The sequence below is a fragment of the Aotus nancymaae genome, unplaced genomic scaffold (assembly GCF_030222135.1).
Source record: "Aotus nancymaae isolate 86718 unplaced genomic scaffold, 86718_ANA_hifiasm-v0.15.2.pri h1tg000028l, whole genome shotgun sequence".
NCBI classification, from domain to species: domain Eukaryota; kingdom Metazoa; phylum Chordata; class Mammalia; order Primates; family Aotidae; genus Aotus; species Aotus nancymaae.
The window spans coordinates 38556073-38579488 of NW_026988441.1; the positions used below are offsets into that span (position 1 = coordinate 38556073).

Below are 23416 nucleotides of genomic sequence, written 5' to 3' on the forward strand. Positions count from 1 at the left end.
AGTATGGCAGGGTTATGGCGGCGGGCACAGGCTACGTGCGATTGTGGGGCGCTGCGCGGTGCTGGGCGCTGCGGCGGCCGATACTGGCTGCCGCCGGTGGGCGGGTCCCCACGGCAGCTGGAGCGTGGTTGCTCCGAGGCCGGCGGGCTTGCGACGCCTCTCCTTCTTGGACTCTGTGGGGCCGAGGCCCGGCAATTGGGGGCCAGTGGCGGGGACTTTGGGAAGCGAACAACCGTGGTGGAGGCTCTTTCTCGGGGGAAGACGACGCCTCCGAGGGCGGCGCGGAGGAAGGAGCTGGGGGTACGGGGGGCAGCGCAGGCGGCGGGGAAGGCCCGGTCATTACGGCGCTCACGCCCATGACGATTCCCGATGTGTTCCCGCACCTGCCGCTCATTGCCATCACCCGCAACCCGGTGTTCCCGCGCTTTATCAAGATTATTGAGGTAATGGGAGTCCCCGCCTCGGCCTCAGGTTTCACACGTCTGCAAGCAGCGGGCTGAAACTTGGGATCACTTTAGCGCCCTCGTGCTTCGCAGCTTTTTCAGACATGAGTTTCTCAGAGGCTGCAGTTAGAATCCTTGTCTGCTCACCACTAGCTTGGGGACCTTGAGGTAAAGTCCTCTTCCTTTCGGATCTCTTAGGATCCGTTTGATGAAAGGAGTTGAACCCAGTGAGCCTAGGATTATCCACTTAGAGTCCCGGTCATAGAAATCCGGGATCCGGAGAGACCAGAGTAGTGTTATAGCGCCGTTAGTTTTCTGCTTACTTGGCACACAAGTTTTGTAACGCTTCCTCTCCCCAGGCGCTGTGCCGTCGGGTTACGAGCCCCAATGGGATCAGAATTCATTCTTAAATACTTCTTGACTGCTTATTTGCCAGAGAGTGTTCTAGGTGCTGGGGATATGGTAGTGAACGAGGCAGACAAAAATTTCTGCCTTTGAAGCTGGGCATGGTGGCGCGCGCTGTAGTCCCAGTTACTCCGGCGGCCGAGGCGGGAGGATTGCTTGAACCCTGGAGTCTAGCTTGTCAACATGGCGAGACCCTGTCTCTTAAAAAGTAAACTGCCTTGGAGCTTACATCCTGGCAGGATGAGATGGGCAGTAAAGATGATTAGCAACTATGTTGTATTAGAAGGCAGTAATTATTACGGGAAATAATAGAGAATGGATGGAACTGGAGGCTTAGGAGGGTGGGAAGAGGACGTTATTCGTTCAGAGTGTTCTTGACCTTCTACCACGTAACACGTGCTGAGAATACTGTAATGAACAAGTCATACAGTCCCCGGCCTAAGAAACTTATCTTTCCGTGGTAGAAATTACATCATTTCAGAGTAGGAGCCTTGGGGGTGGGGAGGGAGCAGAATGATGTAATAGAAAGCAGTAAGTGTAAGGAACTTGAGCTTGTAGAGTAGGGAGGCCCCAAATACCTTCTCCCCCAGCTCCCCTTCCCCCCCCCCAAAAAATACTGATGTGGAAACTGGGATCTATGGGAAGGTTATCTGTTAACTATCAGAGCAAGGTCATACAGTGAGTCAGCCTCTGCTAAACAAATCTCAAGGATCTATTGGGGAAGGGAAAAGCCATTTCAGAGGGACAACAGCCAGAGGGACAGAGAGGGCTCTCCCACACTGCTAGTTTGTGTGTCTGAACGACCCCTCCAATGCCTTTCCTGTTTTCTTTTTTTTTTTGATACAGAGTTGCACTCTGTCACTAGACTGGAGAGCAGCACCTCTATCTCAGCTCCCTGCAACCTCCACCTCCTGGGTTCAAGTTATTCCCCTGTCTCAGCCCCCTGAATAGCTGGTATTACAGGCACCCGCCACCATGCCCGGCTAATTTTTCTATTTTTAGAAGAGACAGGGTTTCATCATGTTGCCCAGGCTGGTCCTGAACTCCTGACCACAAGTGATCAACCCGCCTCAGCCTTCCAAAGTGCTGAAATTGCAGGTATGAGCCAACTTGCCTGGCCCCAAGGACTTTCCTTGTTGTTAAGTAGTAGTTACTGATGCAGGCCCCAGAGCAAGATTCTGTGGGGTCCTGTCCGGCTCCGTAACCTTCAGCAAGTTACTCCTTTGGCTTCCATCTTCTCATCGGTGACATGGATGTATTAGCATCTTATTAGTTGTGGGAGTTAAATGAGGCCACGTGGGCTGGCCACTGTGTCTCACAGGTGTAAATCCCAGCACTTTGGGAAGCTGAGGTGGGAGGATAATTTGAGACCAGCCTGGGTCCACGTAGTGAGATCCTGTTTCTACCAAAAATAAAAATAAAAAGGCTGGGCACAGTGGAGTGAACCTGTCATCCCAGCTCCTCTGAAGGCTGAGGCAGGATTACTTGAAACTGGGAGATCAAGGCTGCGGTGAGCCACGGCGTCGCCACTGCACTCCAGCATGGGCAACAAACTGAGGCCCTGCCTCAGTAATCACGTGGTGCTGTTTCCTCTTTGGTGCACTTCTGACATTTCAGGACCCTGTCCCAGACGCCTTTTTCCCATCCTTGACTTCACCTCTAGCAGTTCTCTTTACCCTCCCAGGTTTCTGGGCCCAGGATGGTGTCATCAGGTCTAGTCCCCTCAGCTCTGCAAAGCAACAGATGTCTGTCGCTCCCAGCACCTGAGCAGAGACGATTCTTCTGAGAGTTCAGTCCGCCCACGTGGTGCTAGCCCAGAGCATTAAATGAGTGGCTGCGGATGTTATTTGGGAGACTGGCAGGTGGTTCTCATTGTGTTTCTGGTTGATGATGCGTTGTAAGTCACAAAAATGGATCCTGCCAGGGCCAGGAGGCAGGTGCCGAGAATGCAGCTGTCAGCTGTTGGCAGACAAGGAATTGGGGGGCATCTTCTTTGGGACCCAATAAATGTTTCTGGAATTGTTAGCAAAGCTTGATTTACTCTGTAGTTTGTGCTTGACTATGTGGCCCACTTGCTCTAGAAGCTTCTCTCCTCATTAGCGACCTCTGAGTATAGAACAGTGGCTCTTAATTTTTGGTGGGTCACATACCCTCCTGTCAGATGTTATCGACTTTCTTCCCAGAAAAAAAAAAAGCATCTATAGTGTCAGGAACTTCTGGACCGCAAGTAAAGAGCCCCTGTTAGGGAATGAATCAAAACCCTGGCTTTCAAAGTGGGTGGTTGACCAGCAGCGTCAGCATCATGTGATGCTGTTTGTTTGAAATGCAGATTTTTGGGCCCGTCCTAGAAGGGAATCAGAAACTCCAAGAGTGGGGCCCAGCTGGGAGCTGCTGCTTTTTTTTTTTTCCCTCCAGATCAAGTTGCATTCTTGTTGCTCAGGCTGGAGTGCAAAGGTGTGATCTTGGCTCACCGCAACCTCTGCCTCCTGGGTTCAAGCAATTCTCCTACCTCAGCCTCCTGAGCAGCTGGGATTACAGGCATGGGCCACCATGCCCAGCTAATTTTTTGTATTTTTAGTAGGGAAGGGGTTTCCCCATGTTGGTCAGGCTGGTCTTGAACTCCCGACCTCACACCTCGGCGTGATCCTCCCGCCTCGGCCTCCCAATGTGCTGGGATTACAGGTGTGAGCCACCATGCCCAGCCAGCAGTGAGCTTTTAAAAATTATTTGTGTCATCCTGATGCCCACAGAAGTTTGAGGGCCATTACCTTTGTATGGGTGTGTATATGTATTTACTTCTTTATTATATGATAAAGATGGAAAATTTCAAAAAGAAAATAGAGATGGAGTCTTGCCATGTTACCCAGGCTGGTCTAAGACTCCTGAGCTCAAGCAATCCTCCTCCCTCAGCCTCCCAAAGTGCTAGGATTGCAGCTGTGAGCCACCGCACCTGGCAAGCCATTACCTTTAATCAGGGTCTGTCCTGTGAATTAACAACAGCTTGAAAGAAATAGGGTGAGCTCCTTGCTCCTTCAAATGCTTGTAGAAGACATCATTAGCCCTGAGCCTGCCATTGCGTTGCCATTGAGAATGTGCTGTGAGATCCTGGGGGTCTTGATCATAAATGAACAGCACATGATGTGATGAGGAATTTTCAGTGAAACTTGGAGGGCCTGGGAGCGGTGACTCAGGCCTGTAATACCAGCACTTTGGGAGGCCAAGGTGGGCAGATCACCTGAGGTCAGGAGTTCAAGACCACCAGCCTGGTGGCCAACATGGCGAAACTCTGTCTTTACTGATAATACAAAAGTTAGCATGTGTGGTGGCATGTGCTTGTAATCCCAGCTACTCATGAGGCTGAGGCAGGAGAATCTCTTGAACCCAGGAGGTGGAGGTTGCAGTTAGCTGAGATTGTACCACTGCACTCCAACCTGGGCGGCAGAGTGAAACTGTTTCTAAAAAAAGTTGGGGCTGGGCACAGTGGCTCACGCCTGTAATCCCAACACTTTGGGAGGCCAAGGCGGGTGGATCACGAGGTCAAGAGATCCAGACCATCCTGACCAACATGGTGAAACCCTGTCTCTACTAAAAATACAAAAAATTAGCCGGACGTGGTGGGGCATGCTTGTAATCCCAGCTACTTGGGAGGCTGAGACAGGAGAATTGCTTGAACCCAGGAGGTGGAGGTTGCGCTGAGCTGAGAATCCGCCATTGCACTCCAGCCTGGGCAACAAGAGTGAAACTCAGTCTCAAAAAAAAAAAAAAGTTGGAGGAAGTTATCAACCTCTGGGGTGGGCCCCATTTGAATTATTTATGTTTATTCTGATATTAATAAAGGCAGAATGGTTTTGATTTTCAAACCAAGCCATTTTGTCATGGAAATCCCTTTTGAAGCCAGATATTAAGTCAATTTCTTGGTTCTGGCCATTCATCTACTTTGAATTTACTTTGGGAAGCAGGAGAAGCACTAAGAAATGCAGCTAGTCAGTTCCGCCTCACTATTCAGTTCCACCTCACAGTCAGTTCCGCCTCACTATTCAGTTCCGCCGCACAGTCAGTTCCGCCTCACTATTCACAGTCAGTTCCGCCTCACAGTCAGTTCCGCCTCACTATTCAGTTCCACCTCACAGTCAGTTCCGCCTCACTATTCAGTTCCGCCTCACTATTCAGCAGCACAGCCCCGGCCCCCAGCCCCGTTTGTTTGTTTAGGGGTTCCCAGACTGTGTTGATTAGTATCCTGAATCTGCTTTGCACGTCCTCAGAGAATAATCTAAACAACATAAGAGCTGCTGTCCAAAAATGTCAGCTAGAAAAGCTACCCTCAGCTGGGCATGGTGGCTCACGCCTATAATCCCAGCACTTTGGGAGGCTGAGGTGGGAGAATCACCTGAGGTCGGGACTTCAAGATCAACCTGGCCAACATGGTGAAACTCTATCTCTACTAAAAATATAAAAATTAGCTAGGTGTGGTGGTGCATACCTGTAATCCCAGCTATTTGGGAGGCTGAGGCAGGAGAATTCCTGGAACCCAGTGGGGGTGGAGGTTGCAGTGAGCTGAGATCACGCTACTGCACTCCGTCCTGAGCAACAGAATGAGACTCTGTCTCAGAAAAAAAAACAACCCTACCCTGCGTTTCACTTTGCGGTCATTGTCATGCTAGGTTAAAAATAAGAAGTTGGTTGAGCTGCTAAGGAGGAAAGTTCGTCTTGCGCAGCCTTATGTCGGCGTCTTTCTAAAGAGAGATGACAAGTAAGTGTGTGATTTTTCCTTCCTTCCCTTGTTGAGGTTGCCCTAGAGTCCAGCTCCCAGGTCTGCCCTGACTTTGTACCTTTGACCCTTGACCCAAAGAGAACTAGAGAGGACCTCCAGAGTAAAGGCCAGGAACCAGGCAGCCTACCTCCTCAGCCTGGGTGGAGCACTCGGCTTTAGCGCTAAACTTCCACTTCCCGTATTCAGACGGGGAAATTAACTTCGGGTATCTTAGCAGTGAAATGCACCATGAGGCTGCCCGAAAGCTGAGCTAGCCAGTCGGACATTGTGGCTCCATGTAGAAATGAGTTTTGTGGGCCAGGTGCAGTGGCTCGCGCCTGTACTTCAAGCACTTTGGGAGGCCGAGGCGGGTGGGTCAGCTGAGGTCAGGAGTTTGAGACCAGCCTAGCCAACATGGTGAAACCCCATCTCTACTGAAAATACAAAAAAAATAGCCAGGTGTGGTGGCAGGCGCCTGTAATCCCAGCTACTTGGGAGGCTGAGGCAGGAGAATCGCTTGAACCTGGGAGGTGGAGGGTGCAGTCAGCCAAGATCCCACCATTGCACTCCAGCCTGGGCAACAAAAGCGAAACTCTGTCTCAAAGAAATGAGTTCCATGCATGCATTCCAAGCGGGCTTTGTGATAGGGGCATAGAGAATCAGAGTCCCATCTAGACCCATCCTCATGGCTGACTTAGCAAGGAGCCACCCACCCAGTGCTGTGACCACTGGGTGCAGCCTGGACCAGGCAGAAGCTCCTCTAGGCTCTGGAGCTCCTCCAGGAGCCCAGGAGGCCGCTTGTGGGTTTCAGTAGCACTTGGTAGGGGTGTTTCTTTTCTCTCCCTCCTCCCTCTCAGCCAGGGATGTCCTGCTGAGCCTGCAGGCTCGTGTTCCAACACCCCTCTTTGCTTATCTCCTACAGCAATGAGTCAGACGTGGTGGAGAACCTGGATGAAATCTATCACACGGGGACGTTTGCGCAGATCCATGAAATGCAGGACCTTGGAGACAAGCTGCGCATGATCGTCATGGGACATAGAAGGTGGGTGGCTGGCGGGGCGTTGGAGGGGGAGGGCAGGGCAGCACGCAGGAGGCCGGCGGGAAGAGCAGCTGGAGTGCCCAGGCCTCAGTGGCAGCCTGCCCTGTCCATCTGCCCTGCACCTTTCTCACTAGCACTGAGGCCAGAGCTGGGGGCAGGAGTGAGACGTGTCACCTATGGACCCCTCCTGTCTTAGAAAGGGGTGCGCTGCAGGGCCGGGCACGGTGGTCATGGCTGGAATCCCAGCACTTTGGGATGTCAAGTCAATTGATTGCTTGAGCCCAGGAGTTTGAGTCCAGCCGGGCAACATAGTGAGATCCCATATATAAAAAAAAAAATAGAAAAATTAGCTGGATGTGGCGGCTTATGCCTGAGGCTCCAGCTACGCAGGAGGCTGAGCTGGGAGGATCGCTTGAGTCCAGGAGTTTGAGACCAGCCTGGGCAACACAGCAAGACCCTGTTTCTACAAAAAAATAATAAAAGATTAGGCATGATGGCATGTGCCTGTGGTCCCAGCGACTTGGGAGGCTGGGGCAGGAGGATTGCTTGAGCCCAGGAGGTCGAGCCTGCAGTGAGCTATGATCCCACCACCGCACTGTAGCCTGGGCAACAGAGCCAGACCCTAAGTTCAGGTGGTGCCTGGTGCTCTGGGGAGAGATGCAGACAGCATGAGAGGTGAAGGTGGAGGTGGGTGGGCATCTCCGTGAAGTGCTCGGGAACAGTCTTTGTGATGGTGTCCTTCAGACTGAGACATGAATGACAGGAAGGAGCCACGGTGAGATGAGGGCAGGGTGCAGAGCAGGGCAGGCAGAGTCTCAGAGCCCAGCCTGTGCTTGGCCAGGCTGCCACTGTTTGGGACAGGAGGCCCTGGGGCTTGTCACTGCAGCATATCCACAATACTTAGGATGGGGACAGAGAGGCATTGGTGTGGGACGAAGCGGTTGCCTGAATCTGGCTGGAGCCTAAGAGGCGGAGAGGACACTGTTTGGGAGGCTCCGAGAAAGCGGCTCAGTCTGCAGCCTGGGGACCCTGTGGCCACCCTGTGGCTCCAGGGGCCTGGGCTCAGCGGGACCCTTCGACCACCTGTGCCGCCGGGGAGGCCTCGGCCGTGGCCAAGGTGGCTCCAGCCTCAGTGGCTTCACGCCGGCTTTGCTCCTGCATCAGGGTTCATATCAGCAGACAGCTGGAGGTGGAGCCCGAGGAGCCAGAGGCGGAGAACAAGCACAAGCCCCGCAGGAAGTCGAAGCGGAGCAGGAAGGAGGTGGAGGACGAGCTGGGCACCAGGCACCCGGCCGAGCTGGCGATGGAGCCTGCCACCGAGCTCCCGGGCGAGGTGCTCATGGTGGAGGTGGAGAACGTCGTCCACGAGGACTTCCAGGTCACGGAGGAGGTGAAAGTGAGTCCAGGCGTCACGTGGGACGGCTCCCTTGAGCTGTTACCGAGGCCTCTCCGGGAAGAGTCGTCTCCCACCTGGAGTCCCTCAGGAAGTGTCTGGCCTGTCTGGAACTTAATTCTAAGGGAACAGAGAGGGCGCTTTTCCTCCCAGAGGTGTTTGGAAGACAGTGGGATGGGAGAGGCACAGGAAATTCACTGGGGCCTGTAGCTGCTCGGGAAGGAGGCAGGGTTGGAAACCAGCCCCAGCCCCAGCCCCAGCCCGTGTCTCCTGTGCAAAGCCTCCTGCAGTTACCAAAACACCTTCCAGCCCCAGCTCCATCCCACCAGGCCTGGGAGGTCGGGGAGGGGAAGCTGGGACCTGTGGTTGCGGGACAGGAAACAGCCTTTTGGCCACCCCGATCCCTAGCCTAGGGCCATCCTGCCTGCCTGGTGGCACAAGGAGTCAGCTTCCGAGATGGGCAGGCTTCTGGCGGTGCCACCTGCCCTCCCGCCATAGGGGTGATCGGCACAGCCAACCAAAGCCCCGAAACATGTCAGCTCCTTACCTGTGTGCCTGGCATCATCGGCCTCCTCCCCAGGCTGCTGCAGAGCCTGGGGAGAAAGTGCTGTGAGCAACTGGCGATGTCTGCCACAGGCACTGGGAGGGGTGAACGGTCCTGTCCGCAGGCCCACGTGGCTTCTTGAGGTCAGCACTGTTACCTTGCCTTACTCGCCCGTGAATTTTTTTTTTTTTTTTTTTTTTTTTAAAGACAGAATCTGGCTCTGTCACCCAGGATGGAGTGCAGTGACGCAACCTCAGCTCATGGCAACCTCGATCTCCCAGGTTCAAGTGATTCTTGTGCCTCAGCCTCCTAGGTGGCTGGGATTACAGGCACATGCCACCACGCTCAGCTAATTTTTGTATTTTTAGTAGAGATGAGATTTCACCATGTGGGCCAGGCTAGTCTCAAACTACTGACCTCAGGTGATCTGCCCACCTCAGCCTCCCGAAATGCTGGATTATAGGCGTGAGCCACCGCGCCCGGCCACCTGCGAGTATTGAGCACATATAGCCGCTGTGACCAAGGAACAGAATGGAACATTTCAGTGGCCGGGTGCAGTGGCTCATGCCTGTCATCTCGGCACTTTTGGAGGCCTGGAAAGGAGGATCATTTGTGCCCAGGAGTTCAAGACCAGTCAGGGCAATATTGAAACTCCTGTGTCTACAAAAAAAATAAAATCAGCTTAGTGTGGTGGCACACACCTGTGGTCCAGCCTGTGTGAGGATCACTTAAGCCCAGGAAGTTGAGGCTGCAGTGGGCTGTGATCGCATCACTGCAGTCCAGCCTCGGCAACAGAGTGAGACCCTCTAACTAAAAATTACAGTTAAAAAATTCAGCCAGCCACAGTGGCTATACTGTCCCAGGCAGCGCAGGGCTCGAGTTCCCTGTGAGAATCAGTGGGAGAAGACTGGCTTGACTTACACATGTGATTGGAATTAGCTAGACCCCTGAGGGGCAGCGAGCTTGTTCTTAAAGCAAGTGCTCCGGACCTCCAGCGGGCCTGTTCTTGTGCCTTCTGCCAGGGTCAGCTCAGACAGTTCAAAGACTAGAGACGAGGTGATGACGTTTTATTCTTTTTGGAGACAGAGTCTTGCCCTGTCACTCAGGCTGGAGTGCAGTGGCACGATCTCGGCTCACTGCAACCTTTGCCTCCTGGGTTCAAGCCATTCTCCTGCCTCAGTCTCCTCAGTAGCTGGGATTACAGGCACCCACCACCGTGCCCAGCTAATTTTTTTCTGTATTTTTAGCAGAGACGAGGTTTCACCATGTTGGCCAGGCTGGTCTCAACCTCCTGGCCTCAAGTGATCCTCCCGCCTCGGCCTCCCAAAGTGCTGGTGTTACAGGTGTGAGCACTGCGCCCAGCTGAGACCACGTGATTAAAACTTGGTTGTAGGCAGGCGTCGTTATTCGTGCCTGTGGTCCCAGCTGCTCCAGAACATAGCGGGGGGAGGATCGCTTGAGCCCAAGAGCTCAAGGCTGCATTAAGTCATGAAGCGCACCACTGTTCTCCAGCCTGGGTGACAGAGCAGGACTCTCTCTCTTAAAAAATAACAAAGGAAAGAAAACAGTGTGTTTTCTTCCTCCGAGACAGCTTGTCCTAAGGACAAGGCTCTGAGGAGTAAGGAGACAGGGTTTGGTTTTAGTTTTTACTCTCTTGGTCCTGTGTCCCTGGGACTGGTGAGTTTGGGCTGCCCCCCTCGGTGTCCAAGGCCATCTGTGACCAGGCCAGGTGGGTGGGGAGTTGCTGGAGCAGCAGGCGGGCAGGGCTCCCAGGGCCATGCCTCCCACCCACCCCACCTCCTGCTAGGGCAGTGTTGGGCCCCAGTGACCCTGCCCCACTACTTGGCAGGCCCTGACTGCAGAGATCGTGAAGACCATCCGGGACATCATCGCCTTGAACCCTCTCTACAGGTGGGCCTCCATGCAGGCAGCTGGCCAGGCGGGGGCATCTCTGCTGCTCTTTCTGCAGCTGGGGGGCAGGGGGCTTCCTCAGCGTCCTCCTGGGAGGAAAGCTTGCATGGGGCAGGGATTCATGGCCCAAGGAGTGGCGGCGATGGAGGAGCCTGTTTCCCCTGGGGCGAGGGTAGGTGGGAGGCCTGGGGACAACTCAGCAGACCAGGTTCCTCATCCCCTTCTGCTGAGGCCAGAAGCTGTGGCTGGCATCGGCTAGGGGAGCGGGGAGCCGACTGCTGAGGTGAGGTCACTGCATGGCTCCTGGGGGGATGCCGCTTGCGTTTCCAGCCTGGGATGGGTGCACCCTGAACTCTGGGGACCAAGCAGCAGGCCTAGCTCCCAGCAAGCACCTCTAGGCCCTGCCCGCAGCTATGGGGGACAAGGACCGTGAGGACCGGGTCCTGGTCGGGGGTTGCAGTGCAGTAGAGTGTGAGGCCCTGGCCACCGAGGCAGCTCCCTCTGTCCCCCAGGGAGTCGGTGCTGCAGATGATGCAGGCCGGCCAGCGGGTGGTGGACAACCCCATCTACCTGAGTGACATGGGTGCCGCGCTCACCGGGGCTGAGTCCCACGAGCTGCAGGACGTCCTGGAGGAGACCAATGTGAGTGCCCCCCACCTCCACTGTGCCCTGGCCGTGCCCGGCTGCCCCACCCCTTCACTGTGCCCCATCCACACCTGGCTGCCCCCACCTCCACTGTGCGCTGCCCATGCCGGGTGGCTGCCACTCCTCCTCGGCTCCCGCATGCCTGGCTGCCCTCACCCCTCCACTGTGTGCCATTCACCCCCGCTGCGTGTCCCTGGCTGTTTCTGAGATGATTTCCGGTCAGGCGTGCCTTGGTCCACATCCATCAGGCTATTGCCTTTCGGTAGCTTCAGAGCCTTCGGTTGGGAGTCACCGCCACACGTTCGGTGGGATCCTCTGGGCCGAGTACTCAGGGGGTCACCAGTCTTTTGCTGTTGTGAGCAGCACTCCTGAGAGCGTCCCCATGCATGCAGCTCGAGGGCTTGCGCAGGTGTCCGTATGATGCATTTCCAGCACGGGATTTGTCGGTGCTGCACCGCACCGGCAGCATCTCACGACGCACCTTGTCCCCACCCCGGCCCCGCGCGCACAGACGCTGCCCTCTGCTCATCCTTTTGGTCCTCCCTGTCTCGGCAGATTCCCAAGCGGCTGTACAAGGCCCTATCCCTGCTGAAGAAGGAATTTGAACTGAGCAAGCTGCAGCAGCGCCTGGGGCGGGAGGTGAGCCCCGGGCTGGGACACAGCCACTCTTAGGGGCCTTCCCAGGCCACATGGCATCAGGCAGGCTCTGGAGCACATGGAGGGACAAGTGGCATCAGCCAGGGCAAGCCGAGAAGGCCTGTCTGGGTTTTGAGGGCTTCGTGCTATCAGCTGCTCTGTCATTCTGGGCCGTGAAACTCTCCGCGTTGAACGGAGGAGCTTAAAGCTGGTCCCAGTGTGATGAGCCCAGTGTGGAGCAGTCAGGACCACCCTCCGTTGAGGGAGGAATTCCTCTGCCTTGGTGATCTTGGGGACAGTGTTGGAAATTGGGAACCAGCCTGGGAAAAGTGAAGATGCTGTTTGTTAAGAACCCAGCCATTGAGGCTCCCCGTCCTGATTTCAGCAGACCACAGTCTGCCTGATGGTCAGTCACTTCATGGTCGTGGCATTTCTCGGAATTTTTGACTTTGAGACAGGGTCTCCGACTGCTGCCCAAGCTGGAGTGCGGTGGTGCGATCTCGGCTCACTACAGCCTCCACCTCTGGGGCACAGGCGATCCTCCCACCTCAGCCTCCAGAGTAGCTGGGATTATAGGCGAGTGACCACTACACCCAGCTGATTTTTGTGTTTTTAGTAGAGACAGGGTTTCACCATGTTGGCCAGGCTGGTCTGGAACTCCTGGGCTCAAGTGATCCACCTGCCTTGGCCTCCCAAAGTGCTGGGATTACGGGCATGAGCCATCACGCCCAGCCCCATCTCTACAAAAAGTTTTCAAATTAGAGCCAGGTGTGGTGGCCGGTGCCTGTGGTCCTAGTTACTCGGGAGGCTGAGGTAAGAGGGTTGCTGGAGCCCGGGAGGTTGACGCTATGATGGCAGCATTGCACTCCAGCTTGGGCAACAGAGGAAATACCTATCTCAAAAAGAAAAATGGAACCAAAGGCTTTGTTCCCTGGGTTTCATTTCTTTTCTCTTGAGTCCTGGGGGAGCAGAGGGTCCCCACTCGTCCGGGGATGCATGCCCTCACCTTCCCAGGCCCAGGCCTGACGGCGGCGCCTCACCCCGCAGGTGGAAGAGAAGATCAAGCAGACCCACCGGAAGTACCTGCTGCAGGAGCAGCTGAAGATCATCAAGAAGGAGCTGGGCCTGGAGAAGGACGACAAGGACGCCATCGAGGAGAAGTTCCGGGAGCGGCTGAAGGAGCTTGTGGTCCCCAAGCACGTGATGGACGTGGTGGACGAGGAGCTCAGCAAGCTGGGCCTGCTGGACAACCACTCCTCGGAGTTCAAGTGAGTACCCATCCCGGGCGGCCCCGCCCTGAGGGCGACCCCTCCTCAGCCCCCGTCTTGAGCAGGCCAGGGGACCCGGCAGGAGAGCCCTGTGGCACCTTCTGTGTGGCAGGTGCTTGGTGGTGGGCCAGGAGGCGCCTGGGGAGCGTCAGTCCTGTCCCTGGGCAGGACACGTCATCGCCACCTCCATTTTACAAGGAAATCCAGGCTCAGGGCTATCGAGTTGGTGTCCAGGGCATCCGAGCTGCTAGGTGGTGCCAGGGATTTGAACCCAGGGACTCCTGGTTCTAAGCTAGTCCTGCCTCTTTTTTTTTTTCCTTTTCTTTCTTTTTTTTTTTTTTTTTTTGAGATAGCGTCTTGCTCAGTCCAGGCTGGAGTGCAGTGGCACAATCTCGGCTCACTGCAACCTCCATCTCCCAGGTTCAAGCAATTCTCCTGCCTCAGCCTCTTGAGTAGCTGGGATTACAGGCACCCACCACCTCCCAGGTTCAAGCAATTCTCCTGCCTCAGCCACTTGAGTAGCTGGAATTACAGGCACCCACCACCACTCCCGGCCTATTTTTTGTATTTTTAGTAGAGACAGGGTTTCGCCATGTTGGCCAGGCTGGTCTCGAAGTCCTGACCTCAAGTGATGTGCCCGCGTTGGCCTCCCAGTGTGCTGGGATTACAGTCATGAGCTGCTGCACCGAGCCTGAGCCAGGGCTTCTCAGCAGGACCAGGAGTCCCCGTGGCTGTCTTTCCAAGGCTGCCTCTTGCTTCTGCTTCCCTTTGAGAGTCAGCCAGGAAGTGACTATGCCCTTCCCGGGGGCCACTGTTTCGAGCATGCTGTCAGTCATGGTGGCTGCCCAGGTTCCAGGGGCTCGGGTACCTCTGAGGTCGTTTCAGCCGTACCCTCGTCCAGCCAGGCCAGAACACCCTGGCCGCTTCCCATGACAGCATGCTCCTTTCAGCCCAGGACCACGTGCCATACCAGGGCAGCCTCTAGGCAGGAGACATCCCCAGGGCAGGCTGGGCAGGCCCTAGGACAGTGCTTACAGGGAAGGCATGAGTTTTCCTCCTGGCTGCTGGGCCAGGACCCTAAGTCGGCTTCAAATGTCAGGGGGTCGCTGGAGTCTCTTTCCCAAGGGCCCTTTGAGGTGCTGGTTGCCTGCGAAGGCTGTGGCTCCTCTCCCAGCGCACCCCTGTGGCCTGTGAGCTCCCGCTGCTGCTCCAACAGGGCCATAGCTTAGCGCCTTACACAAGGTAGAGCCCTGAGATCCAGCTGTGGGCTGGTGCATCCCTCCCAGAGGCTCTGGGGGGAGTCTCTCCCGCCTTTCCCAGCCTCTGGAGACACCTGTATCCCTTGGCTCGGGCCCCTTCCTCCTCCTCCACAGCCCCAGCACAGTCTCTTCCAGTCTGTCTCTGACCTCCCACCACCTCTCGTGAGGACCCTGGGCCCCTGGGTCACCCAGGATACATCTCAGGGACCTTCACTGAGTTCCATCTGTGGTTCCCTTCTGCTGTGTGAGGGCCTGTGCTGCCACCTCATATGGAGGAGGTCAATGTTATGGGGTCCTTGTGTCGCCCATTGAGCAACTCAGTCCCCCTCAGGGCTGGTGGAAATACCTGCTCAGGCCAGGCCTTGTCCTGCAGAAGCAAATAGCTCCCTCCCCCAGGAACTGAGCGAGTCTATAAGGTGGGTTCTGTCCTCGGGTCCTGGGGAGCCACAGGGGACAGGCCCTTAGTGTCTGCTTCTCACCAAGATGCCTGCAGCGGGCCACCAGCTGCCTCCCCCATCCAGAACATTCTCTGCAAAGTGTCAATGCCTACCTACATCGCTTCCACAGGGACTGTGTGTCCCTAAAGTCACCTCCAGTATCCGTGTGGCCCAGCTGGCCTGTCCCGGTGCGTCTCGTATGCCAACCTGGTGGCAGTACGCCCTGGCAGTGCCTGCTCATGGGGCCACCTGGCCTTCCTCGGAAGCCATCCTCCTCCTCTTCCCCAATCCTGCCCCGTGCCCCCGCAGCCCTCCCTGACTTGTTCCTGGCCCACAGCGGCTGCTGCTCACAGCTGCTCGGCTCCCAGCTCCGGGGCCAGTATGGAGTTGCCCTCCCCTCCTGCAGCCTCACTATCCTGGCAGCGGACCTGGCCTCTGTTTCCCCACCTGCCCTGGGTCACGCCTCGTCCCCTCTGTGGTCCTGCTCACTCAGCCCCAGGCAGAAGCCAGTGTTGTCTCGGCTCTCCTGATGGGGCAGCAGCAGCCCTCCAGCCGTCCCCTCGATGCACTGGGTGCTTTAGACAGGGCAATTTGTGAATTGTTTTATAGAGATGGTCTCGCCGAGTTGCTCAGGCTGGTCTTGAGGCTCAAGCGATCCTTCTGCCTGGGCCTCACAAAGAGCTGCGATGACAGGCGAGAGCGACCGCGCTCGGCCGCACATGTGGTTTCAAGCCCTGGCCAAGTACAGCAGAGGTGTGGGTGGCTCCTGAGCGCCGCTCAGCATCTCTCGTCTGTCCTGTGGCAGCGTCACCCGAAACTACTTAGATTGGCTTACATCCATCCCTTGGGGCAAGTACAGCGACGAGAACCTGGACCTGGCGCGGGCCCAGGCAGTGCTGGAGGAGGACCACTACGGCATGGAGGACGTCAAGAAGCGCATCCTGGTGAGGCCGGCATCTGGCCTGCTGTGGGTTGAGATTTCAAAGGAGCCTCCTGGGGAATTGGTAGGCCTGGGGGTGCTGGTGGGGGCCTGCAGGGCATAAGGATGGTGTGGGGGGATCCGGGCAGGGAGGGAGCATCCTGCCCTGCTCCTGGGGGCTGGAGGATTTCCCAGGCCGCCTGAACTCATGCCTGATTGGCCGGGTGTGGTGGGGCTGCCTGTGCTCCCAGCTTCTCAGGAGGCTGAGGTGGGAGGATCACTCGAGCCCAGAAGTTGAGGCTGCAGTGAGCTGTGATCATGCCACTGGACATCAGCCTGGGTGACAGAGACCCCATCTCTACAAAAAATTTAAAAATTAGCCAGGTGTGGTGGTGCATGTGTTTAATCCCAGCTACTTGGGAGGCTGAGGTTGGAGGATTATTTGAGCCCGGGAGGTTGAGGCTGCAGTGAGCTATGATGGTGCCACTACACTCAAGCCTGGGTGACAGAGCAAGACCCTGTGTGAAAATTATTTGAAACTAATTGTTAAAATGTCACTCCTGAGACTGTAGAAAGCAGCAGGTGGGAGTCGGCGACTGATGACAGAAGCGAGAGGCATGGGGCAGAGCGGGGGGGTGCCCTGCCTCTGGGGTTGGAGCGGAGAGCGGGGAGCACTTGTGGTTTCAGGGTCCTGGGGAAAGGAACCCGTTAGGAGGTGGGGAGCTGCTGAACAGGCCTGACCCTGCCGGGCGGCCACACTCTCCTAACACCTAGGTGTCCTGTTGGAGCCGTTGTCACAGGCTGCCCCTCCCCGTGGCCAATGGCAGCTCTGATCTGCTCAGCCTCCCGGACAATCCTGGTCCCTTCTCAGCCCTCAGATGTCTGAAAGGCAGCATGCAGGTGGTGAGAATCATGCCCGGGCCCCGGGCTGCCCAGCCCACGTGCCCACTGAGCCCGCCTCTGTCCACAGGAGTTCATTGCCGTCAGCCAGCTCCGAGGCTCCACCCAGGGAAAGATCCTCTGCTTCTACGGGCCCCCTGGCGTGGGCAAGACCAGCATTGCCCGCTCAATCGCCCGCGCCCTGAACCGAGAGTACTTCCGCTTCAGTGTCGGGGGCATGACGGACGTGGCTGAGATCAAGGGGCACAGGTAGGCCCGGCGCTGACGGCCGTCCCCACGTGCTCGCCGCTGCTGTGCTGCCAGGCTCCATCGTCTCTGGGGCACCCATTAACGTCTGTTAGAGCAATCTGGGTTTCGAGCAAGCAGTTCCCCTCACGCTGCAGTAACTGAAAAGTCCAGGCATGCAGCAGACTTCAGGCCTGGCTGATTCCAGGCGCTCAAATGGCGCTGGCGGAATCTCCACCCGGGCCAGCGCTCAGCAGACACCCCCCGGTACCTCCAGCTCAGTCCTTACAACGCCCCGGCCAGAGCTGCAGGCCCACGTTTGCCATGCAGGTACTGGTCTTTGTGGGCTGTGGCGGCTGATGCCCTGGGATTGGGGGTGGCGTCGGCCCCACCCGAAGTCTTTGGGCAGTCAGGAGAGAGTCTCGAGTGAGGACCAGGCTGTGCACCCAGAGAAACCTTGGCGCCTCTGTGGACTCACTCCTCCCGACTGGCCTCAGGCCCAGAGTAGGGGCCACAGCTCTCTGTGTCCAGCGCCTTCCCACCTGGCTCTTCAGGTGGGCAGCCGGGCGCAGCTTTTCTAGGGCTTCCCTCCTCGCCTGCCTCTGTAGACAGAACTGCATCCCCAGTGAGAGCCGAGTGTGAGGCGTCTGCTGAGTCCGCCACCTGTTCCCATCTTGCAAGGCGTGCAGTTGAGTCTGTGTTTAAAGTGAACATTTCTGGCTTCTTTAGAAACATCCCCAGCTCTGGCCCCAGGCCTTCCTGGGTCTGCCCGCCCTCTGTGAGGGTGAGAGCATGCCGGCCCACACCCTGTTCAGTCCCCAGGGGGCGGCCACTCTCACCATCTGGGAGTTGGGAGGAGCTGGAGCTAGTGCAGTTTTGGGGGTCCCAGATTGCCCAGGAGGGGTGGGGGCCTTGAGGATGAAGGGGTGGGGTTTGAGCAGCAAGAAGCAGCTGGGTGAAGGTGAAGGGATGGGGAGGGCACCCAGTCCTTCCTAGGCACGGGGTTTGAGGTGGTCCTGAGGCCTCCTGGGCCCTGGTTCAGGGATGGCCAGAGGTGCAGACAGGGGCCACCGACAGCAAGAGGAGAGACCTGGCCAAGTTCTGAACCAGCCTCAGCCACCTCCGGCCTTGCGAGGGAGTCACCAGGGATCGGGGCTGCAGGGAGGGCAGGCTCGGGCAGGCGTCAGTGCTGACGTCTCTGGGTTCCTGACCAAGGACAAGGATGGCAGACTGCAGGGAAATGAATCACTGTTGACGGCAGCAAAACCCTTCTCTGCCCACAGCTCTCCAGGGCACTCACACAGCAGCCCGCAGGCCTTGCGTGACCTGTCTCACCTCCTCCGCTTTCCCTCCCCCTCCCTTCTTCCCTTCCCCGCTTCTCCTCTCCCTTCCACCCCCAGCCTTACGGCCTCCTCACTCTTCTGCAGCACATCAAGCGTGGTCCTGTCTCGGGCCTTTGCACGGGCTGCGTCCTGGACCTGGAACACGCCCCCAGAACCCCACATGGCTTCCTCCTCACTTGTGTTGCTTTCAGCCTGTCCTTGACACTCCTTGCCCCCTTCACGCTTAAAGTGGCACACACATCCCAGTGGCGTCTGAGCCCCTCCATCCCTGCCTCTCTGTCTTCATCCTGCATACAGAGCCTTCCTCACTGGCCCCCGCACGCCAGGCCTCCTGTTCAGGGGCAGAGCATGGAGCTTGCAGGAAGCCCTCCTGAGAGCCAATGCTGGCCGTGGCCCGGGCGCGCCTGCCATCCCTCAGTGGGTGGGAAGGCCTTCTGCCCGTGCCTTGCTGGCCCCAGCCCCCCTTTCTGTGGGTGGGAGGCCTCAGGCTGGCCTTCACTATGGGTAGGAGGTGCCAGTTGAGGGATGGCACTGAGAGCTGGCTGTGAATTGGTGCCCCCAGAATAGTTCTTCTGAGCACAGGGCAAGTCTGGTGAGTGACCAGTGTGCCTGCCGGTGCCACACGCCTGGTGGCTGCATTCCCAGCACCCCTGTGGCCACATCTTGTGGCTGTCCAGGTGGCCTCACCCCATGGCCCTGGAGGGTGCATGGTGTTGTCATGGCCGAGTGGGGCTACTGAGTGACTCTGACCCTGCTGTGTGCCCACAGGCGGACCTACGTGGGCGCTATGCCCGGGAAAATCATCCAGTGTCTGAAGAAGACCAAGACGGAGAACCCCCTGATCCTCATCGACGAGGTGCGTGTGGAGAGGGCGCCCTCTCGCTCTCCCTGGTGCCCTGAGCTTTCCTAACCCAGAGCCCCCAGCGGCCCTGACCAGGCAAGGCTGGGTGCAAGATGAAGCCTGGAGCCCTCCGGGTCCCAGGATCCCCAAGTCACCTCAGGGGCTGTCACCGTGATGCTGGCCCTGATGGCACGGATGGGTACCTCCCGCCCACAGCCATGCCCAGCAAGCTGCCCGTCCAAAGCCCAGGGTGTGGGTGCTGCTCTGACTCAGGGTGTCCCCAGCCCTGACCCTGGGGTCTCCCCACTGGGCGGGCTGGTAAGGGGCACGGTGTGGCCAGCACCACCGGTCGTCTGCCGCCCCAGGTGGACAAGATCGGCCGGGGCTACCAGGGGGACCCTTCGTCGGCGCTGCTGGAGCTGCTGGACCCAGAGCAGAACGCCAACTTCCTGGACCACTACCTGGACGTGCCCGTGGACTTGTCCAAGGTGGGGGCCCTGCCTGGGGCCTGGGCTGGGGGGAGGGTGACAGGCCAGTCTCCTAGGACCTTGCTGCTGCCCCCAGGTGCTGTTCATCTGCACAGCCAATGTCACGGACACCATCCCTGAGCCACTGCGGGACCGCATGGAGATGATCAACGTGTCCGGCTACGTGGCCCAGGAGAAGCTGGCCATCGCAGAGGTAGGCCAGCCCCTCCCCACCGCTGTCCCCATCCCTGGAGCAGGGGCTGACCCCCAGAGCCTGTGCCTCTAGGAGCTCCCGTTCCCGGTAGAGACTGGCAGGACCTGCGGCCAAGAGGAGCAGATGAGGCCAAGGCGGACACCTGGGAACAGCTGCTGGGCTGGCGGGAGCTGGCTCCGGCTTTAGAGCCCAGGACCGTCCCACACGCCATCTGGGGATAGGTGGCTCACCACCATCAGGCCACACAGCCGTCAGCTGTCAGTGCATCCGCACTTGGTCTCCCAGGGCAGGGCCCCCACCTGCGCTTCTTAGAAGCCAAGTCTGTGTCCAGTCCAGGGAGGACCCTGCCCCACCCCAGGCCCAGACTGTAGGGAAGGTTTCTGGCAGCCCGGAAGCAGTGTGACCTGAGGTTGAGACTTGGAGGAGGAGGGGTTTCACTGAGGAGCATGCGAGGTCCATTCCTGTGGGGGTGGAGGGCTCCTGTATTTCTGATGTTTTCTTTCTGGGAAACCGTAGAGGGCTTTTTTCCCCAGGAGCCCTTTGACAACCTGTGCTGGGCACTGGTCCCGTCCCTCAGGGCCTTCCCAGCTTCCCGTGTCTCCTGGGGGCTTCCGTGCCCACTGCTGGGCCCAGATCCCAGCCTGACTTCCCAAGGGGCAGGCCTGTAGTTCGTGGGGACAGGAAGGAGGGGGCATGCATGGGGATCCCTCAGAGCACCAGGAGTGCCCCCAGCATCAGGGGCAGGTGTAGAGTGGTATGCATGGCTCTGTCCTTGTCTCGCAGACGCTCTCCCCCTGCTGCCAGAGCTCAGAACTGTAGCAAGAATTCTGTGAGTCTGCAAGTGACCTTGGAGCTCCCCCCCCCCCCCGCCCCGCCTGAACCCAGTCCCCCTCATGTGATGAGGGCAGCAGCCACCTAACCAGTCAGCTACCGTACAGGCCCTGGGTCTGTGTATGGGGCCAGCCCAGGGGCCACCAGGAGGCCTTCCTGGCAGAAGTGGCATCTAAGATGCCATTGGGGGACAGGACGTGGATCCAAGCAGAGGACACAGCACAAAGCGCCTCTGGACATGCTGGGTGGCAGGGCCAGGTGTCCCAGGTCCTGGTTTCACCATCAGAGACCTGTGCCAGGCCAGGGTCTGGGGCCCATGCAAGAGGCATTGGCTCCTGTCGAGGGTCCCTGGCTTCTAGACTGGCTGGTGGGCAAGGTCCCTCCAGACCCAGCTGTGACGGCCAGCTTCCCTTGCAGCGTTACCTGGTGCCCCAGGCCCGCGCCCTGTGTGGCCTGGACGAGAGCAAGGCCAAGCTGTCGTCGGACGTGCTGACGCTGCTCATCAAGCAGTACTGCCGCGAGAGCGGCGTCCGCAACCTGCAGAAGCAGGTGGAGAAGGTGAGTGGCCACCCTGCCTCCTGGCACCTGCCCACCCAGCGCAGCTTCCCGAGCCCATTGTGCTGCCTTGCCCACCCAGGTGTTGCGGAAGTCGGCCTACAAGATCGTGAGCGGCGAGGCTGAGTCCGTGGAGGTGACACCCGAGAACCTGCAGGACTTTGTGGGGAAGCCCATGTTCACCGTGGAACGCATGTACGACGTGACGCCGCCCGGAGTGGTCATGGGGCTGGCCTGGACAGCCATGGGTGAGCGTGGTGGCGGGAGGAGACCCAAGCCAGTCCCATTTCTACCCGAGAACAAGCAGGTCCCACCTTGTGCAGGGGTGCAGTTGGAAGGCTTCTGGGTGGGGGGGGATGGGGTGTGGGGAGCCCAGGGGGCTCTAGGGCTGACAGAGCGGAAGGCTGTGAGCACAAAGGCGGCACACCATGGGCCTTAGGGATTTCGGTGACTCCTTGATAGGCTTACATACAGGTGGGGACGACGGGTCCCTCAGCACGAGCTCATCCAGACGAGGGCCCTGGGGCCACCACGCAGAAAGTTGGTGAGAGGGCAGGGGGACTGGAGAGGGGCTTGTGTGTCTCGGCAAGGCAGCTGGGGTCCTTGTAGCCCTGGGCATATTCTCTGGCTAGCAGCTGCGCTATGGGGCAGGCAGAGCCAGGAACCTGCCACACAGCAAACACGGAGGCCTTCGTTGGCCCATGATGGGACACAGCCCCTGCCCAGAGGTGCCAAGATGCTGAGCTGGGGCAGGAGCAGACAGGGTGCTGGGGGTGGAGCGGGAGTGGGCCCGAGGCCTCCTGTGTTCACAGCTCTGCACCCGTTCCAGGAGGCTCCACGTTATTTGTGGAGACGTCCCTGAGGCGGCCACAGGACAAGGATGCCAAGGGTGAAAAGGATGGCAGTCTGGAGGTGACAGGCCAGCTAGGGGAGGTGATGAAGGAGAGTGCCCGCATCGCCTACACCTTTGCCAGGGCCTTCCTCATGCAGCACGCCCCCGACAACGAGTACCTGGTCACCTCACACATCCACCTGCATGTGCCTGAGGTCAGTGCACTGCCTGCCCCCACCCAGCCTCTGGGCAGCTGGCCACCTGCTGACCCACTTCCCCCCACATTCCCCCGCAGGGTGCCACCCCCAAGGACGGCCCAAGCGCGGGCTGCACCATCGTCACGGCCCTGCTGTCCCTGGCCATGGGCAGGCCCGTGCGGCAGAACCTGGCCATGACTGGCGAGGTCTCCCTCACAGGCAAGATCCTGCCTGTTGGCGGCATCAAGGAAAAGACCATCGCGGTGAGCACGCAGGCTGGCACCGCCCGCCGGGCAGGGCAGTCAGGGAAGCCCCAGGCTTTGCACCCAGGCCCATGTGGCCTGACCACCCTAGCTGTCTCCTCCACACTGTCTGTGGCTTCCCCAGTAGTGTTTGGAGCGGGGAGCGGGGCTGCGCTGAGGGAGGGGCTGGACATGGGCCCAAGGTTTGGGCTTTGTTCTTGGCTCCCAGCCCTGCATGTCCTCAGACCAACCTGCCGTGTGTCTAGGAAGCCTGCTGGGGTCATTCTGAGGGGACTCCGCCAGGAGGGTAGGCATGGTCAAGTGGCTGTGACCACCTGGACACCAGCCACACACTCCCTAGATCATAAAAGTGGCAGGGCTAACTGGGAGGCTCACTGATCCAGGGCCCCAGACTGCTCCCCCTGCATGGCCAGACTTGCTGGGTCACGGGCTGGGGAGGACCTGGCTCTGCTCGCAGGCTTCTGGAGCAGAGGCCAGTGCTTTTGCCTTGAGCCCGTTTCCCCGGGAAATAGGGATCCCAGTGGTTTTTGGGAGCCTCGAGTTGGCATCCCTGTGTTCCCGGTCCCCACGCAGCCCTTCCCTGCCTGGAGGACACACACCTGTGGCCCTCCTCCAGGTCCAGGCAGGGCTGATCCTGACTCTGCCCCCAGGCCAAGCGCGCAGGGGTGACATGCATCGTCCTACCAGCTGAGAACAAGAAGGACTTCTGCGACCTGGCAGGCTTTATCACCGAGGGCCTGGAGGTGCACTTCGTGGAGCACTACCGCCAGATCTTCGACATCGCCTTCCCGGAGGAGCAGGCAGAGGCACTGGCCGTGGAGCGGTGACAGTCACCCCAGGACTGCAGGCAGCAGATGTCAGGCCCCGTCTGGGCCCGAACTGAGCCCTTTAGGGAGCGCAGCAGGGCCTGGCAGCACAGCGGAGCCACCAAGCAAGCAGCTCGGTCCAGCAGCCCAGATCCCAGGGACCCCAGTTGGTTTAATCAGTGTGGCATAGGAACTATTTAATCATTAAAGTCATTTCCAATATGGGGCCTCCTTGCCTGCTGCCCCAGGAAGGGTGGGTGGGCCAGGGCTTGAGCACCAAACCGATGCTTGAA

General features: G+C 58.3%; 1 protein-coding gene across 2 annotated transcripts; it reads left to right on the forward strand.

The window, feature by feature from the left end:
* Positions 1-23345, forward strand: LONP1 (lon peptidase 1, mitochondrial). Of its 2 annotated transcripts, none has more exons than XM_012435899.2 (18): positions 1-443; positions 5510-5598; positions 6521-6640; positions 7802-8033; positions 10424-10485; positions 10998-11127; positions 11686-11769; positions 12814-13034; positions 15536-15674; positions 16620-16798; positions 18886-18973; positions 19324-19446; positions 19523-19639; positions 20888-21028; positions 21108-21273; positions 21855-22072; positions 22153-22317; positions 22968-23345. In XM_012435899.2, exons 1-18 carry the CDS (start codon positions 15-17, stop codon positions 23142-23144), a joined length of 2880 nt encoding a protein of 959 aa, XP_012291322.2. In that variant the 5' UTR covers positions 1-14; the 3' UTR covers positions 23145-23345. The 2 variants fall into 2 exon arrangements, with proteins under 2 accessions (XP_012291322.2, XP_064238100.1); XM_064382030.1 differs by lacking the exon at positions 1-443 and adding an exon at positions 869-1946.
* Positions 23346-23416: the final 71 nt, after the last annotated feature.